This window comes from Polypterus senegalus, chromosome 12, assembly GCF_016835505.1.
Source record: "Polypterus senegalus isolate Bchr_013 chromosome 12, ASM1683550v1, whole genome shotgun sequence".
In the NCBI taxonomy this organism is placed as follows: domain Eukaryota; kingdom Metazoa; phylum Chordata; class Cladistia; order Polypteriformes; family Polypteridae; genus Polypterus; species Polypterus senegalus.
This window is the reverse complement of record NC_053165.1, coordinates 76,505,729-76,524,607: the sequence shown is the minus strand read 5'-3', so window position 1 is coordinate 76,524,607 and position 18,879 is coordinate 76,505,729. Positions and strand designations below refer to the sequence as shown.

At 53.0% G+C, this 18,879-nt stretch overlaps 1 protein-coding gene across 3 annotated transcripts; it reads right to left on the bottom strand.

Annotated features, from left to right (window-relative positions):
• hcn4 (hyperpolarization activated cyclic nucleotide-gated potassium channel 4) lies at positions 1-16,067 on the bottom strand. Of its 3 annotated transcripts, none has more exons than XM_039772354.1 (8): positions 14,452-16,067; positions 11,417-11,840; positions 7,581-7,742; positions 7,056-7,274; positions 4,788-4,934; positions 4,280-4,520; positions 4,023-4,187; positions 1-2,419 (listed from the first exon to the last, which is right to left on the bottom strand). In XM_039772354.1, exons 1-8 carry the CDS (start codon positions 15,072-15,074, stop codon positions 1,065-1,067), a joined length of 3,336 nt encoding a protein of 1,111 aa, XP_039628288.1. In that variant the 5' UTR covers positions 15,075-16,067; the 3' UTR covers positions 1-1,064. The 3 variants fall into 3 exon arrangements, with proteins under 3 accessions (XP_039628288.1, XP_039628290.1, XP_039628289.1); XM_039772356.1 differs by lacking the exon at positions 14,452-16,067 and adding an exon at positions 12,166-12,388; XM_039772355.1 differs by lacking the exons at positions 7,056-7,274; positions 7,581-7,742 and having other exon boundaries at positions 14,452-16,063.
• Positions 16,068-18,879: the final 2,812 nt, after the last annotated feature.

Here is an 18,879-nt window from a genome sequence, read left to right as displayed (position 1 = left end):
AGCTCATCTTTATTGGATGCTTTCCATAGCTCCTGGCAAAGCTCGTCGGCTAGTTTGCATATCGGCACATCAGCTTGTGCGGTCGCCCATCTTCCTCCTCCAGACAACGAGCTGCATGTTCATCGCATGGACGTGAACTTATTGCTTTAGCATGGGCCTCCAGTTTGGTTTGGGATGCAGAGAGCTGCTTTAGAAGAGTTACTGGGAACAAGGCAGTCACCGGTGAGCCTGCTGCCCTCTGCTAACCCCCTGCTGGCAAGGGGGGCTGCACCTCATCGTGTGCCTCGGGTTTGCCAGCCATTCTCCCGTGGCACAGCTCAGTGCAAAAATACTGAGTGGCCAGCTGTGTCCGTCCCCTAAGTGCCACGCTGGGTCTCACCCTCCCATCTGACACCGCACAAATCCCACTTTAGGGACACCGCTGCTGCCAGCTAGTAAGGGGACAAGGATTGGAGTGACAGTACGAGGGGCCAAACAGAGGTCAGCAAGACACACCGGGCTTTTGCTGTGGGGACTCCAGGATGCCAGTGTGAATGGCCTGCCAAGAGATCCAGTGGCATCTCAACATTGGGTGTGTCCGCGAGAGAAGCTCATTCCTCTCCTTATCTCCCCTCTTCTCTCTTTGCCTATGTTAAACCACTGGGACTCTGCTGGGCACTCTGTGGGGCTGGCAACCTAGAATACCCGGGGCACTTTGGGCCAAACTGTGACCTGGAAAATTGGCAGAGGGACAAAAATGAGTCTTAGCTTACAGAATAGATGACTGGCTCATAGCTCTGGCCAGCGGAACCTACCACTGATGCCGCCCTTTAGGTGGCGCTGTCTTGCTGGCGTTGAGTTACCAGCCAAGTCTCAACCACCCCCTTCCTTAATTCCTGCAGGGAGGCCAATGGGGGAAGACGGGCATCTGGAAAGGCTTTGGGCTTCTTTGGGCAGTCAGACCCCCACCCCCCCCACCCCCCAACACAAGCAGCTATAAAAAAGTGAGGGGCTACGGGTGCAAATGAAGAGCACAACCCAGGCATCACAGTTATCTTGCAGAATTGAACAAAGACACAGTGGCATCACAAGTTGGAGGGCAGCTTGGAGCGCACGGGCTCGAGTTCAGCCGGGAACGCCGCAGAGCTCTTGGGGGGCAGGAAAGTCAGGGGTAGGGTGGTCCCCACATTTGGTGTCTGAGGTATAGACCCTGACGACATCTGCCTGGGGAGAGTCATTCGGCCGGGCACAGAGCTGCAGGGTCTCGCTGAGGCGCCAAAGCTGATGACGGACTCCCGGGACGAGTGCTGGGGCCCCCGACCGGCGCCACGAGTCATCTCCTGGGGAAGTGTGGGCTGGGAGGCGGACATGAGCTTTATGTCTTGGGACAGCGGCTGGGCCACCACCGCCGCGTGGCTACAAGTCTGTGGGAGGAGCAGACTACTCTGGGAGCCCGACTCGCTCGGCACACCGCTGGCCTGGAAAGTCCTGCTGAGCACCGAGGGGCTCGGGGCAAGAGGCGAGTAGCTGGGGGAGGCCCCGGCAGAACCGGGGCCCACCGGGTGAAGCTGAGACGCCGAGCCCAAGGGTGCTCCCGCCAAGCCACGTGCCTGCACCGAGGATGGAGAGCCCAGGCCAGAAGGAGTGCCGGACGGAGGAGTCTGGAAGAGATTGAGGCCGCTGGAAGTCCTGCCGTTCGCCACAAAGCCTTGGGGCGGCCGGGGTGAGGCCTGCAGCTGACTGAGCAGGGAGGCTGTAGGCGAAGCACACGCGTCCTGCTGAAAGAAGCCGGGTCCCGCCGGGGAGACGCCGCTCAAATCGCGCTGCTTATGATGCTGAAACTGGGCCACACTGGAGGAAGACGAGGCGGACGAAGACTGCTGGAGCTGGCCGAAGGTGAAGATGGAGGCGGCACTGGGGCCTTGGGGCGAGTTCATGGAGGCACGGTGCAATTGGCTCAGGCTCGCCGAGGCTGAAGTCCCTGGGGGCTGATGTGCCTGGAAGGAGGCCAGCGTTGGGGTGTCCAGGCCCGGGGTCTGGAACTGGGACGGCGTACTGGACGGCGAGGGACGGGCAGACGGGACAAAGGAATGAAACCTCTTGAGCTGCCGGGGCGTCGTGGGTGGCTGCTTGCCGAGAGAGCCCAGCACCGAGACTGGTGGCCGAAAGAGTGCGCCGGGGAAGCGAGGGTGATGGGTCAGCGCGATGGCCACTGATGTGGTGGCCGCCGCAGCCTGGAGTGGAGCCTGAATCAGAGGAGTCCAGATGACGGGCGTGGAGCTGGAGCTGGGTGGGGCAGCGTTCTGCAGGTGATGGGCGCAGTGGGCCATTTCTCGGTCATGCTGCACAATTTGCTGGATGATCTCATTTTCTTGGTAGTTGAAGACACCCGAGTTCAGGTCGTGCTGGACCTTGTGCAGAAGGATGGAGTTCTTCTTGCCTGTTGGAGAGAAGCGACAGTGAATGTCGGGCCAGGCCTGGCACCTCGATACACCTGTGTCTGCTGAATGCGGCAGGGCCCGCTCCCTGTCCACCCCTCCAAACCCCCACTCCCCCCACCTCCTGGGCAAATTGACTTCCCTCGCTCATGTGGAGTCAACAGATTTTTTTTATATGAGCCATAAATGCACTGGCAGAGCACTTCCTGTGTCAGGATGTTTGGTGCCAACCGAGGTCCAAATTTGGAAGCAGGAAACAATCAGCAGCCTCAACGTGAGCTATTTTGGGCTCAGCTGATTAGACTCGAGCAGAAATAAGCAGTGCTGCCCGCGGGACTCGCCGGGGCCCTTTGGTGTGCTGGAGGTGCCGGGCAGTGCGGCCACGTGATGTAAGTGGTCCCGGGCAAACCCTTGTGACGCCAGAGTGTCTTAGAGCTTTGGGGGGATTCGGAGGATTGGATTGGCGCATCTTGGCGGGCTGAGTGGACAGTTCTCGTCAGATGTGTTTCTGTTGGTCTAATGTTTAGATGTGAGACCTCGTCTGGTCATTCTGAGCTGATGGTCATCTGAACTTGGGGATTACGTTCTTTCACTCAGCAATCGGGCTCAGTCATGGCTTTAGACTCGTACCCAAACTGAACAAGGCTCTGAACGTGCCGCAGCCATGTCTAGTCACGGGGGTCTTAGGGGGCATTTCAGCTCTCCCATCATCGCCATACTAGACTGGTGCCGACCATCTTGATTGGTGACGTCACGCTTTGTGACTTTCAGAAGTTGTTACTGCCAACAACAAACACCTGTTACTGAGGACAGAATACAAAACAGCGATGTGGAAACCAACCCAACGTTCAAGTCCTAGACGTCTCCGAATCACCGCTGTCTTCAAGTCCAGAAGGCCGTGCAGTTACCCTGGCGCTGGCCTGCTGACTTCGTCCTGCCATCGGCTGCCTCTCACGTCCTCCTCGACTTCCACTGTCCCAATGGGTACTGCTGCCTGGTGACCTTGGCAAACTCGTTGATTGGTGCCAATTAAAGGACTAATTGTAAGAATCTCAGACTTGGAAGCTGGGCTTTGAAACTCCCTCCAGGTCTGATTGTGGGGTTAGCCCCTCGAGCCTGTGGAGTGCCATCTCACGGCGGGGGCAAAGGCAGCCTGGGTGTCAAACAGGACCACCACAAGGACTGGGAAAGGAAAGAAGCCATAGAGGGCAAGAAGTAGAAGCTTTGTTAAAACGGGCAAAGGTCAAACTGATGAACACGAGGCAGAAATGAAAAGAAACAAAAAAACAAAAGCAAAACATCCGAAAGGCCTGAGGACCCTTTCACCAAATGGCCGAATCACCCATCCCCTTGGACGCCATCTTAAACCGTGCATGACAAAATGGAGGAGGCTATGGGCGCTGCATCAGCAAATGATCACGGTGGAAATGACTTAATTCTACTGGGAAATAACACCAAAGGGCACAAAAGCAGGACTCATCACCTTACCCTTCGTTCCTTGGCATTGAGATAGCAGCTATCTGCCATCGTCTTCCTGTGCCACCTTTGTGGGTCTCCTTAGAGCCATGCCGCCCTGACCCTGAGCCAAGCTATGGCTTCCCTTACCTATTCGGTCCAGCCGGTCCAGCGCCACAGTCTCGAAGGCCCGCCTCATCATGGGATACTCCTCCAGGACCTCGTTGAAGTTGTCCACAGACAACGAGTACAGGCGGCAGTAGGTGTCGGCCCGAACGCTGGCCGTCCGCCGTCCACGGGTCAGCAGGCAGATCTCTGCATGGAACAGACATGGCGTGATTGTCTGGCATGAGGTTAGGGACACCTGGCATGGCACTACTGGAAAGAGCACGCCCACCCGCGCTTACCCCCAAAGTAGGAGCCATCTGACAGCTTGGTCTCCTTGTTCCCTCTGGTGAGCACGCTGACAATGCCATGCTGGATGAAGTACATTTTCTTGCCGATGGTGCCCTCCCGGATGATATAATCGCCTGGCTGGAACACCTCGAAGCGCAGCTTGGTCAGCATGGAGGTCACAAAGTTGGGGTCAGCATTGGCAAATAGTGGCATTGATGCCACAAGCTTACGGCAGTTAAAGTTGATGATCTCCTGTACAGGACAAAAGCACAGGGAACAACGGTGTTCAGGTGTCTACCCGCACCAGCCGGAGATGTGCCAAGAGAGGACTCTACACATGTCCGGAGGTGGACATCAAAGAGGCAAGCCACTCAGGACACATGCCCAGTGGGTATCGCCATGATGCTGACTCTGGGCTATCGGATACCACGAGCTGAGCACTTGACCACAGGGTGCCCTTGTCATCAGTGCCCACACTGCCAGGCTTCCGTGAAACATTAGCAGCATCCGAGGACTCACCTCACGCAGCGGCTCACTCAGCTCTCCCAGGATGCTCTCCTCATCAAACATCTTGCCCTGGTATCGGTGCTCATAGTAGTCATGAATGCGCTGGCGCATGTCAGCGGGCAGTTTGTGGAAGGACATGTACTGCTCCACCTGCTTGTACTGAAAATAACAAAGATGGAAAGACTTCAGTGGGAAGCAGCAACTTATTAGTCTGTGTGACTGGCAAGGGCACTGTGGTGGCATTGGAGAGGGACCAGTTATGAAGGGGGGCATACTAAAGGCATATCTGGAGTGATTGGGGGTTATGTACTGCACTGGGAAAGGGTGGAGAGTGCCAGCACTCCAAAGTGATGGCTGCACCAGAAGAGTCCCAGCCTGCTCTGCCCAGATCCCTCTCCCATGCTGCCCTTTTCTTTGCTCTACAGAGACGTGGCACCTACTTCATTTTCTTACAAACCTGACAGCTTTCTTCCTTTCTACTTTAAAGATGCCAAAATAAGGATCTGCATCAGCATGCCAGGTTGCAGTAATTAGGCACCAGGGGCTTGCACATTAAGCAGAGGAGGCCTGCAGCATGGTGTGGGCATGAATCTGGCAGCTTCAGCGGTCCCACAAGGATGGCAGATTACCAGGAAGCAATTCATCAACCTGAGTTGTAGTACCAGCTATAAGCAGTGTCACCCCTGTCTTTGGCTCAGCAGTCATGAGCTTCCCCTGACCTTGGCATCTGTGGCCTTGGCCTTACAATCAGAGCTGCCTTAATTGGACTTTCTAGAGGGCACAGCTGAAGGCTCATATCCACACACACACACACACACACACACACACACACACACACACGCACACACACACCGCTTCAGATGCTGTCACTTTCATTCTCTCTAAAACAAGTCAGCTGTTTGATGCCGCCTGGTTACCATAGCAACCAGCACATCAGCGTGCACTTGTGTCCGCCAGAGTCGCAGATTCACGGAAGTGAAAATGAGGATCACGCTTGGGCCATGGACAGTTGGTGATCCGGCTGCTGAGTCCACCTACACTGGCACAGACACACTGGCACTGGTGGTGCAGAGTCAGCCGGATGGAACTGCATTCCTTCATGGGGTCTCTTGTCCTGATGACTCTTTGGTGTCCCTTGAAGTAGGCACAGCAGAAATAGGACATCCTTGATGACATGTGCCTAGAAGAAGATGGAGAATAGAGTTCAGGCTCCACCATCTCTGCCTCAGCAGGACGAGCAAATCCAAAATGGTGGGACAGAAACTCTTTTGGGAATACGAATGGTGTAGTATGTGTGTTCGTGTCACCTCTGATTAGGGCGTGGGGTGGTCAGACTGGTGGGCACATGTGCGCGTGTGTGTGATCTGCACTTTTCAAGCACTCAGCTGTGGGTAAGAAATCACCAGAAAATGAGTTCTGTAGAGTGAGGGGCACTGCCAGGCTGGGGTTGGCCAGACATTTCCAGGTGAATTCGTCTGTGGCATTTACTTCTTTAGTTGTGTCATTTCAACACAACCTGAGTTCTACATCCTGCCCCATGACACTGGCACCTCAGTGCTGCCACCGTCTATGGCATTCATATGTCCTTTACGTCTCTGTGTTGGTTGTCTTCTGGTTCTTTACCCAAATGTGTGTGTGTGTTGGGTTAACTGGTCACTCTGACACCCCACCCAGCACCAGATGTTGCCTTGTGCCCAGCGCTATTTGCCTCCACAACCTCGAAATAGAAGAAGCAGGTACAATAATGGAACTGGAGCAGCTTTGGCACCAGCAACAATCCAATATGGAAGCACTCCGAAGACAGGCATGGATCAGCTGAAAGTGGACCCCGGGATGCCAACATATGACCAGTGAGGGGACTGGTCACTCCTCTGCTTCCTCTCTGTGCCAATGAAGCCTTTTAACAAACCTGAGAGTGGCAGCGTGCCAGTATTGACACGAGGCGGGTGAGATCTAAGCAAACAAGCACAAATACGAGCCTTTCTTACTTCCACCTCTGCCACGTTTCCAGTGTTCGCTCTTTCCTTGCCTTCTCTAATGCTGAGACACTCGTCCCTACTTTTATTACGTCTCTCATCGATTATTGGACCTTCGTACTGGCAGGTGGCCCGGGAATCTTCTATCACAGCTCCAGCGGAGTCAAACTCTGTGTGTGTGTGCATGTGTGTGCGTGTGTGTGTGTGCACTGGGGATCCTGTTTTGACTGCCAATCAGAAACATCGTGGGCACCTATGCTCCTGGGGCCCCCCAGCCAGTGCCCATTGTGCCCCCTGCACTCACCTTCTCTTGGTACTGACGTCGTGACGAATCCAGCGACTGGATGAGAGCTGTGGCGTGGCCGATGAACATGGCATAGCAGGTGGCACCCACAATCATGCTCAGCATGGTCAGCCACACATCCGTCATGCCAATGGGCGCTTGCTGGCCATAGCCGATGCACAGCATGTGACTCATGGCCTTGAAGAGGGCATACGAGTACTGCTGGCCCCACGTGTCGTTCTGTGAAACAAGCAGACACTCGTTATTTGAAAATCGCCACACTTATACAGTACCTGCCACCTAACTTGCCAGCGCAGCGCTGCTCACTCCCACATTCATGTGAAATTGCAGGGAGTGCCTTGCCCTCGGTTTAGCCCCCATGGCATTCACCTGTGCACTTCTCACTGAATGCCGCCTGGCATCAGAAGAACGCAGACATCACAAAGAGGGGCTCTTTGCCAAGGGGGAGCTGCTCTCGTCTCCTTCCGACTCCTCTAGTGGCTCCACCATCCTCACTCCGCTCGCCCGTGCCCGCTCGCTACTCACCACCATTTTGTTCTGTGAAACCCAGCAGTCCTCAGGGAAGTCCTGCAGCATGGGGACCAGGAACTGCAGGCAGCCATCCCAGTGGCACAGCAGCAGCATCATCCCGATGAGGTTCACGATGCGCACCACAGCGCTAGCTAGGTCGTACGTCATGTGGAAGATCTGTGAGGAAAGGGGCACAGATGTGAGGGCATGTACCTGGGGGGGCACGACAGAGCACTTAGCTAAGCAGCCGGGCCTGATGGGCTGAGGGGTCTCCTGGCACGTGCCCAGGGCCCTTTGCCCACACATCTCTGCTTTGTCTCGTCTGGGACTGAAATTAGCCTCCTCATTTATTTACCCGTTTCTCATCTCAAGGCGCTATATGAACAAAGTTTGACTCCGCCTGGCCATCCTCTTTTGTGGCACGGACCGTTTATTGCAGCTGCCGTGGTGACAAATGTCCGACACTCTGAAAGCGGAAGTCTGCTCAACCCGTTCCATTGCACATATGGTAGCACCTCTGCCCGCTTTCATCTGGACGCTGGGGTCTCCGAGGAGGAGGCCGCTTTCGGCAGCTTTCTCATGGGGTCCCGTGGATTTATCGCGTTGCCATTTTGTTTTCTTACCACCTGGCAGCTGCAAGCGGAGTTGCGTGACGTCATCGGACCCTCGCAGTTTAACACACTTGTTGCAGTCAAGGCCTGGGACTTCACTTGCTGCGCTCTTTTTGCTTTGACCTCATTGCTTCTTCATCTGCTCGTCATCATCATTTTTCTTTGGCTTCTGTCACTTCTGAGTGTTGATGAAACAGAATTGAAAAAAACACACCAATGAACTCTGGGTTCACTTTGGGGATCAACGCCCTGCTAAGGGACCCCCAGGGCCTGCTGGGACGTCAGGAGGGTCCAAGTTCATCTCCGCCCGGCCCCCATCCAGCTCACCTGTCTTCAGTCACTTCACGCCCGCCTGGCATTTAGTGGGTTCAGATTGGCATCTCGGCTGCACCGGGCGCATTATGTGATGAAAAGGGACAGAACGTGACCCCTTGGGCACACCAGACACGGAGAATTTGGGTCATTTTAGTCATCTTTCCTGCAAGGGCTTTGGGTTTAATTTGTGCTTCGCTTAACAAGCAAAACCTGTGCAGCTCGCTGGACCCCAGGAGTGATGTCTGGGCAGCAGTGGGCAGCGGCACGTGCCCCGTCAGGACAGACTGTGCCAGTGGCATTGGGGCAACGTGCAAAGTGGCATCAAGCAGGGCGAGGGGGCGCACGTCAGGAGGCTCACGTCACATCAGTGCTTCACTTAAGGCTTGTGCTGCATGGAGAACTGGATTTCATTTTCGTTTTCTGACATATTTCTCAATGATGGCTTCTTAGTTTTGACAAACAATTAGCCAACTTTGATGATTTTTTTATCCTTTCAAGACTGACATCATTGTGTTGCCATTTGTTGTCTTCATTTTCAAATGTGCTGCGGTTGGCATTGCTGCCTTGGGACTTCTGTCACCACAAACATGCTCTTCAAGTGATTGGCACAGGAATCACAACGCCCAAGGATATGGAAAATTGGCAAGTGAGTCCACCTGGGCAGGCCTGGTGCTCCTTCACCTTTGAACAACGCTGGCACCGCACTGGCAGAAGAACAACAGGCACAGAATGAAAAAGGGCAACAGTGGGATGACTTCCCAGTCAAGCACATTTGTCACCAGAACATTACTAGAAAGAGCCACTGCCAGAGTAATGGCTTACTGGGGGCCATCTGTGCTTCTTTATAAAGGGTGTACTGGGAGAAGGGGACCTTGGTCTCCTGCTTTATGGTGCCGCATGAGGAATAAAGAAGTCCAAAAAGAATGAATCCATGCGGCTTCCTTACATTCTCCTGTTTAAAACTCCTGAAAAAACTCAATCATTCCTGCACAAACGTATGCCCTGTTTGCATTTTGCGTGGGTGATGCCACCGAGGTCCTCGCTCTTCCCGCACTTCCTGGTGTCTCAACAGGCACATTCTTCCCATACCGAGCCTCTTCAAAACGCCGCCAAGAGAAGACAAACCTCCCCGCTCTGTCACTGACTTTGGATTCGGCGCCCGCCCTATGGACTCGCCAGCCCCACACTTCAGCCTCGGCCTCCCGTCTCGTCCGTGTCATTCGCTCCTGGGTCGCGGTGTCACGGGCGACGCTCATAGGACCGAAGGCTCTCGGTGATCGCACCTACACGAGAGCGCTGAAGAGAGCCCCCCCGCCCATTTCACGACAGACGTCTCTGACGAGAGGAGAGGCGTCCCGATTTCTGTTTTTATTCCCTGAGATCTTTGCCTCTCCCTGGCCTTCAGTTTCATTTCCCTGTCCATTTCTTTTCTCCCTTTGGCCCTCCAGCTCATTACATTTGACTTTATCGTTATTTCGTTATTTTCAGGACGTTTTGCATGGTGCTTTGGGTCATGGATGAGTGCATTGGCCCCAGTTACCCTGTGACAGGAGTTGATCCGTCATGTGGTATGATTGCCACGTCCCCTTTGAAGATGATGGCACAGTAACTTCAATGCCCAAGTTTGTGCATGCAGTCCAAAGGAATCGGATCTTTGAGTTTGCTCAGTGTTTTGGATTTGGGTCTTTTGGCTCCACACCCTGGCGTTTCCCATTTTCTCCTTCTCTCCTCTCCTGGTCCCTTCACTTATCTTCCCATCTGCCATTTCAAATCCTGACGATAAGAGCCAGGCATGTAGAGAAGCCTGTCTTGCCAGCAGGGAGAGAACTAAGTGGACCCTGAGTCTGAGATCTCATCTCTGCGGCCCCAACACCTTCCAACCTTCTTCTGGCAGGTGCTGAGGGCAGAGGGGGAGCCCTGGAGGAAATTCATCGAGACACACGGGACTTGGGAGGCCATTAGTCCAACATCGAGTCTCACTGGAGTGGCTTCAAGGCCACCAAGTCAATGCTGTGGACACCAGTTAAGACGATAACAAGGTCATTGACTGGCACGAGGGGACATGGCCAGTTTTCAGCCAAGCCAAGCCTGAAGGTTCTGCCAAAAATCAACTTGAGGAAGGTGAATACTCATATTCTGCATGCTGATCAACATCCACTTTTGTTTCCAAACACATCTTGCAGGTGCTTGCCACCCTAACCCACCATATGGACAAAGCCTGTGCCACCTGAGCAGACAACATCTGGGGCAGAGCCCTAAGGTGACTAAACTCTGGTCGCCAGGACCCGGTGAAAATGGCCAACACGTTAAGTGACCAGTCGCCCAATGGTGGAGATTACTAGCATCAGACAGCACTGGGCACGAGCTGGTGTGGTGCACACTAGCACTAGACCACCTGATGCCCCCATAGACCACACTGAGTACAGCAAGTCTGACAAGACACCCTAACCCTCAGATTCCCATGGTCCTGCTTCAGCTCCTTAGGTTGGGGTTACCTCAGCTCACACACAGCTGAGCCACGTGGCATCATGCGGGATCACTTCTTTCAGGCCCCATGTCAAAGATAATCTGCTTGGCAGCCCCCCAGTCCGACTTTGAAGTCACCTTGCAGTTCCCATTTTTCACAGGGAGATGCTTCCCATAATACTTTGTGGCCTTGTCATTGAATAAAAGTGAGCCAATTAGCCGGCTGGGCAGGCTGCCAAGGTCTCGTTAGCAGGCAGGCGGGCTCTGAGCTCTCAATCCACCTTCTGGAGGCTCCCATCATCCTCGCGAGACCACCGGTGACCCCTTATGGTCCACTCTGGAGGAAGGGCTGCAGCCGTGACAGCCCCTGCTCGACAGGCCTAGTCTGGTCATGTATTGCATGTCCTCCCTTGACCACCCGCAGGTCTCCCCCCACCCCAGGTCGACATGCCAGCTTACCTCTTCCCACTGGTGAATGTAGCGGATGAGCCGGGATAGCCGCAGGAGGCGCAGCAGGCTTAGGATCTTGGTGAAGCGCACGATCCGCAGGGCACGAGCAGTCTTATAAAAGTCCGAGTCAATGCGCGTTTCCACGATGAGGAAGATGTAGTCCACGGGGATGGAGGAGATGAAGTCCACCACAAACCAGCTGCGCAGGTACTTCATCTTAATGCGCTGGGGGTCCAGGATGATCTCCGTGTTGTCCTCCACCACGATGCCAGTGCGAAAGTTGAGCACCAGGTCGATGAGGAAGAAGGTGTCGGACACCACGTTGAAGACGATCCAGGGAGGCGTGTGCTCATCCTTGAAGAAGGTAATACCGACGGGGATGATGATCAGGTTCCCCACCATCAGGAGCAGCATGGTCAGGTCCCAGTAGAACCTGGTGGGAAGGAACAAGATGGGGTGAGGCAGGCGGGCATCGTAGCTTAGTAGATGCGGTCCAGGACCCCGAACCACTTGGACCTCGGACTGGTTGTGTGACCCTGAGGATGTCACTCAGCCCACCGTCTTATTGTGACATTTAGTATGCAAAGGCTGTTTGCAAATTGTGAATTGTGAGATCGGAGCTCATCCTGCTGACGCGACCACAAAGGAAGTTGGCTATGCAGGGTGTGAAGGGTGCTATATAATACATGAATATGTGAGAGGCCGAAAGCAAAGGCCGTGAAGAAGAAATACAAAACTAGACAGATGTGAAAGAATACCAAGGCAGGTCGATAGGCAGACGTCACAAATGGACAGAAAGGCAGACTGGAAAGGAGCCCCTGCTACCCTCGATCGCCCGTCATCCTTCACTTCATAAAGTGCCTCTCAGGAAGTTAGTGTGACTTTACAGAACCTGCGCCATGCCCACTCCTGCTGAGCTGATCCATCAAGCGGTCTTTCTGATCAACACAATGCACCCTTTACAGCAGGTGGTCCCCGTGCCACTCCAGCCCGAGCTAAGCGAGGCACAAGATGTGAAGAGGGCATGAGGAGTAGGAGTAGGAGCAGGAGGGGCATCTGAGAAGAGGTGCCATGGCACGTGACTGGCGCGAGGAGAGCTTTGACAGGAGGCCCCTTTGATCCTGCGCTTTATCAGACTCAGCCTGTCAGTTGAGTGTTTCCACACGCGCTCGGGAGCGGGTGTCACCTGTCTGTCTGCTACGTGCCGGGTGGGCAGGAGAGCACTAATGGCACATCTGCTCCCAGATGGGACCCCTAATGCGGGCATTATCAGTTGCCCTGTAGGCCATTATCTTTCCAGACCAGGTGATGTAACGGCTAAATGGAGCGACTCACTTAAAGCCTCTCTATCCTTCGCAGGGATTGGGTGCCGGGGGTCAGAAAGGCCTGTGCCACCTAGGCCCTTTGGATAAAGCGGCGCTTAATCTCTGCGTCTCCGGGGCCTTTTCCAGGAGGATGAGCTCATCTTTATCTCATCCAGAACAGCAAGAGGACTGTCACATTTCTGTCTTCCTGATAGCGAGCGAGTTATCAGGCGTGTCCCTGAAGAGAGCCAGTGGCACCCTGTCAGCCCTGCTCCGTGCCCAGGCTCGACTGAGTGAGCCATTTGTGGTGTGGATTATCATCACAGATTACAAGAGATGCGTTGATGTCACTCCCTGGCACACTGGGCCCACAGCAGCCTCTCCATTAGGAGTCCGTAGGGCGCACTTAGTGGGCAGCCCAATGAAGCAGTTCGGACACAAGACTGGCAAGGCTAGGTGAGGCCGTGTACACAACAGAAATGGCTACCCGGTGTGCCACCATCACTTACCAGGTCACTCTGTTCTCTTGCTCCATCCAGGTCTGCTGCCCCAAATGGCTGTGAGTGAGGGATGCCCAGCTGCCAGCTGTGTACGACAATGGCACTGACCTACAAACTGCCTGACCGTGTGGTCAGCACATCAACATGGAGGCAGAGAGGACTTTCAGAACGTCCCCAATAAATGGGCTGTGGCGAGGCTAGTGGTGACCATAAGAGGACTACTGGGACTTCTGCCACAGGGGGTGTGCAGATAAGGAGTGGGCACCAGGAAGGAGCCACGAGCCCAATGCAAGGCACAAACACGCCAATCAGCCCAAAGTGAACAACTTTAGACAAAGGCAGGGAGTGGAACCCAAATCTCGGGAGCTGCGAGGCATTTAGGAGTGCGGGCATCAGTTTCCACCTCACAGAACACCTGGACATAAGGAGCACAGAGACATCCGAGTATGCCAGGGCTGAGAGGCAGGAGCCGGCCCACCACTGACGGGCACACTCACTCATCTGGCGGAGCAGTACGGGGCGATCGTCGAGTGCCAGCTTTGGGCGCCATAGAGACCCACAAAGTGAGCACTGAGCCCAAAACTTTGGGCCTTATAGGGGCTGAAGATGGCATCAGCACACACTTACAACGGGGCCAGTTTCAAGTCGCCCACTGACCGGACCCTTGCTTAAGAGCCTTGAGAAAAAAGCCCCGGGTTACATGGGGAGAACAAGCAAAGTGCACACTGGCAGTGATAGGCCCGGAAATGCCAGTCCCTGTTCACCCTGTTCAGTCTTCATCTCAAGGACTGCTCCCCATTCACCCCTGAGTCTCATAAGTACATGAAGAATACGGGAAGTTCGTCGAAGCCGATGCCCCGACATGCCAGTCCACACTGGGCGCTGATTCAAGTTTCATTTCGGATTCCTCCAGGACCCGCTAGGCTCGCCCCTCGCCCTCCCAGCTGGCCCAAGTGCGCACACCCACTGTAGGTCCCTAAGTCTGCTCGACTCACCCTTCACGTTACCGCTCTCCCTAATGCCCATCTCACCTGCCGGCATCTGCCCACTCGCTGCGTCTCCGTGTGCCCGCGTCTGCTAAACATCACGCGGACTCTTGCCAGCATGGAGGCATTACAAGGGGGCTGTTATGTAAACACCCCACCTCTAACCCGAAAAAATCACACACTTCCGCCCGACACACCTCTCCGTTTCGAAAGCCCATACGAACCCCACCACCCCCGGACCAACGTGCCTTTACCTGAAGTCGCTGTATGGGTGGATGATCCAGAAGCCAGCCGACTTGACCCGCTCCTGCTCCCGCTCCACCGCCTTCTGACTCCCGAACATCCGCAGGGAGAACTTGTTCACCCCGGGCTGCAGCATAGCCCCGAACTGCCTGTGCATGAAGCCGGCCTGGTCGTCCGCTAGGCTGGGGTCGCTGAACGCATCACCCGGTGAGCCGCCGGGCGCCCCTGGTGCCCCCGAATCCGCGCCGCCATCCAGGGGGCCAGTCGGGGCGTTCTCCTCACTGGGGGTCACGTCGCCCTCGGTGATGAGCCTCTTCTCCTCCGGCACGCTGGACTCGTGCAAGTGGCGGCTGGCGATGGACGACAGGCTCCCCTTGAACCTGCGACAGTCCCCGTTGGAGCTGCTCTTGGCGGGGCGCCCCAGGTCCGTCTCCATGATGAGCGCCTCTCCGCCTCCTTTGCTCTCTGCGCCGGCCGAGGCCGCCGGTGAAGGTAGCGGCTTCATCCTGATGCTGCTCTTCCTGCGAATGTCCTTGTCGCTGTCTTCCTCCTCGTCCATGATCGCAGCCTTGTGTCCCGTGTGCTGCGGTAGGCTGTAGAGCCGCTTGCGCATGGAGGGAGGCAGCCTGTCCATGACGGCGGCGCGCAGCCAGCCGAGCAGAGAATCCCGATCGCGTCGCAGAGCCGCCTAATTAGACATCCCGAGCGACGAGCGAGCGCCGCGTCGTTCCTCCGCACTCACTCACCGGGATGCAGGGCGCATGATTAGTGGGAGTACGAGAGGTCATCACGGTCGGACGACGGAGAGAGGCAGGCATGGATCCCGCGAACGATCCTGTGCAGCAGCCCGCTGACATCACGGAGCCTCTGCTCCTGGTCCTAGCGAGACACCGCGAGCGAGCAGACAAGAGAGTGGATCTATCGAGTTGCCATGGGAGCGGGGGGAGCTCAGCCCACCTAGATCGTGCGGCACCAAAGCAGGGCACCGATCCCGGGCGCGATTCAAGGTGACTGGGACCCGCTAAACACCCCCACCCCCTTCCCGCCAAAGGGTTCGCCAAATCGCAAAGTGCTGGCCTGTCGCGAGGATTCGTACAGCAGCCCACCGTCGCTTTACACGTATACATTCAAGTCTTCAGGAAACGTGAAGCAGCCCGAACAAATACCCCATCCACACTGCCCTCCATGAGGCGACTGGGACCGAACACCCCATAAAACCGACCTGGGCAAATGACTTGTTTCCAAAGGAAAAAATTGAGCTCAAGTCGGGGTCAGGTTTTCCTCTAGGCTCCTTAGTGCAGGAGAAAAGCAACTCTGAAATGATGTGGGGGATCACCTGGGCACTGAGCCTTGGGGCAGCTGAGCCAGCGACACCTGAGAGTGAGCATTCATTTACACCTGTGGCAGTGGGAATGAGAGATTAAACCCAATGCTGTGGCTACTGTCACCTCCACCAGCAGGCAGTGACCCACACCATGTGGCATGTCCCACGATTTTAGATAGAGGTCATGCCAACCCATGCAACTACATCATCTACCTGACAATCTCATTGGAAACCCAATGAACGGAAAGGAATGGGACCAGAGACACCTGTGAGTTTGGAAAGTGGCTGCTGAAGTAAAGACGGAAATCTGGTGGAATGTATGTGAAGATCAATCAATCAATCAATCAATCAATCAATCAATCTATCTATCTATCTATCTATCTATCTATCTATCTATCTATCTATCTATCATAGAGTGTCTTGTCCAACAGTGCTCTCCATTGCTGTCCTTGGTCCTGAAGTCTTCCTGTACTGTAACTGGCCACCATCTACAGTTGTCCTCTAACTTGATGTGCACTTGTGCCTGATAGTAAAAAAAGACCTCAAAACAAACCCAAGCCTCAGAGCTACAAGTTGTCAGTTAACTAAGGAATATCCTCAAATCAGCTTTGACGGCCAGTAATTGAGCAGTACCTGTGGCCAGCTCTTCTCCTCCAGTCTGAGCTCCTTGTCTTCCTTCTGTGGTAGACTTTGACGGCAGGCTGGTCTGTGAATGGCCTCCTATCAACTCCATAACATCTCCACAGTCTGACTGCCCCACTTACTCTCCAGTGGCCTTTTGATTTTCTTTTCATTTGGATTTCCACAGTCCTCAATCCTGAAGCACTGACAAACAAGAGGAGGGTCCTGCTACACTGTAGGACTTGCCTGTTTCTGAATAATTTACTAAATTCTGTTGGTAGCCAACAAATTCCTGATTCCAAATACAGCACGTCTGCTAAATGTATATTTTTAAAAGAAAGACCGTATACCTGTATATAGCAATATAAATGTCAGACTAAAATAATAAAAAATGGAAACTGATAAAAGCACAAGTGTCATTGAGGGAATGATGCTACAGTCAACCCTTTGTTCTGCTGAAATGAATATAAAAATATAAAAGAATATAAAAATGTGTGTTCACCTCACTAAACAAAAGCATTTAAAAATGTCTCTGAGATATGAAAACATACTTGAGCTGTTGCTAGTAAAGGGAAGGCCCCTAAAAGGGGCATCAACATCTTGCAAGGACATTCATTTTAATAATACTATTTATTCCTGCTAATCCAAGATGAAGACATGAAGCTGCTCAAGTTCAATTTGAAAGGATCCTTAAATCCTTGTGTAATTATGCCTGCTAAATATGTCACTTGCTGTGAGACAGTTAAAGAAAATTGATCAAATTTAAGCTGATACACAAGGCTATTCATAGAAAATAATGTGCTCTTATTCAAATTAATCTTGAACCCTGAGATGAATATATTTAGTCCATGTGGCAGTATAGAGCAGTGATATACAGCATGTTGTCATCTTCACAAAGAGATCATTTTGTCCTAGTCAGTCAGTCAGTCAGTCAGTCAGTGTCTAACCCGCTATACCCTAACTACAGGGTCACGGGGGTCTGCTGGAGCCAATCCCAGCCAACACAGGGTGCAAGGCAGGAACAAATCCCGGGCAGGGTGCCAGCCCACCACAGATTTTGTCCTAGTCTTTTTCTTAAAATTTCTAAAATGTCTGAATACACAAGTAGATGGTGAGGGGTTCAGTGGCAATGACAAATATAATTTTGGAGATGATGGTTAATGAAGGAAACTGAATAATCACAGGTTTTATTATTTCCATGAACCAAATCTTCTTGGCTGAAGTATAATATTTAATCCATGCAAATACATGATGGGAGAAATGCCGTTTGAAACTTCATAGTCAGTCCTGCACTCCGCGCTGGGCTTAACTCACAAACAGCAGACAGGAAAAATATGAGAGGTGAGTCGAAAGTCTGCTTTGTTTCTTTAGCTTTGTGTTAAGCGTTGGGTATTTTTAGATTTTGGACTAATGACCTTTTAGGGAAATGTTTTGTATTTGTCATTTTTTGTTACCAAGCCTTTTATCCATTCCTTTGGTTTATTTATGTATGTATATATTTATTTATTTAATTCTCTAACCCTTTAAAGTAAGAAATTACTTAATAAATTTAAATGAAATCTTTGCTGCCAACAGTGGAAATGAGTAGTCAGAAACAAAGTGGGCCAGGAAAAGAAACAGAATGTGAGTCACAACCAAGCAGACCAAAACTGAGCGTCCATCCAAGAATGTGAAACCAAACTCAAAGTTAAATTCCCAAGCCAAAAGTCAGAAACCAGGATTTTAAAATGAAACAAAGATTCTTTTAGAAATGTCTCCACAATCTTGGACAACCTCTAAGTGCACCACACTGGCCTTTACTGTATACGGACAGTCACAATGGCGGACGTCATGTATGGTTCACTTCCAGCTGTCCCATGACAGCAATGAGCACAGCGGCCCTTAGCAAACAATTCTCTATAAAAAAACCAAAATAACAGTGTGACAAAGTCACAAAAAATGTGAACTTCTATAAAACAAATGAAAGTTGAAAAGTAATAAGAAAAATTGAGGCTTGTAGGGTCATTAGTGTCACACACACACACAGTTCAGTCGAATTGTTAGTTGGATGCTCGACCAAACATGCAACACGTCATTGGCACTTCAGTGCCACAAGAAACAAGAATGCAGTTGTGGACAGCAGGTTCTTTATTGCCACGTGCTAATCAACATGCAACGTGTCACCGCTGGTCAGTGTCACCATTAGTGACTGATAGATGGACATGAAAGGTGCCATATGATAGGTTTTTAGGGATCTTGTTGCCATGTGTACAGAGTCCAGTCAGAATGTTCTCTGCAAGTGCAAATCATCACACTGCATGTCGCCCCACCTGAGCAGAGCTGCCTGACCTGGAAACCTCTGCCTTCCTTACCTGACCTGGCCTGACCAAATCTCTGAGCAGAGCTGCTTGAGCGTGTGGAGCGGCAGGCGCTCCCTGTCTGAGGCTTGACCCGTTACAAGGAAAAGACACACGTGTGCTGAAGAAGTGATGTTTAGAAGTTGAACCATTTTGCG

Bases quoted from the DNA above. Each gene is read 5' to 3' on its own strand.
- hcn4 (XM_039772354.1), bottom strand. From the start codon at position 15,074: ATGGACAGGCTGCCTCCCTCCATGCGCAAGCGGCTCTACAGCCTACCG. The intron at 11,841-14,451 runs GTAAAGGCACGT...CCTTCCCACCAG, and splicing joins CACCCATACAGCGACTTCAG to GTTCTACTGGGACCTGACCA. The intron at 2,420-4,022 runs GTAAGGGAAGCC...TCTCTCCAACAG, and splicing joins GGACCGGCTGGACCGAATAG to GCAAGAAGAACTCCATCCTT.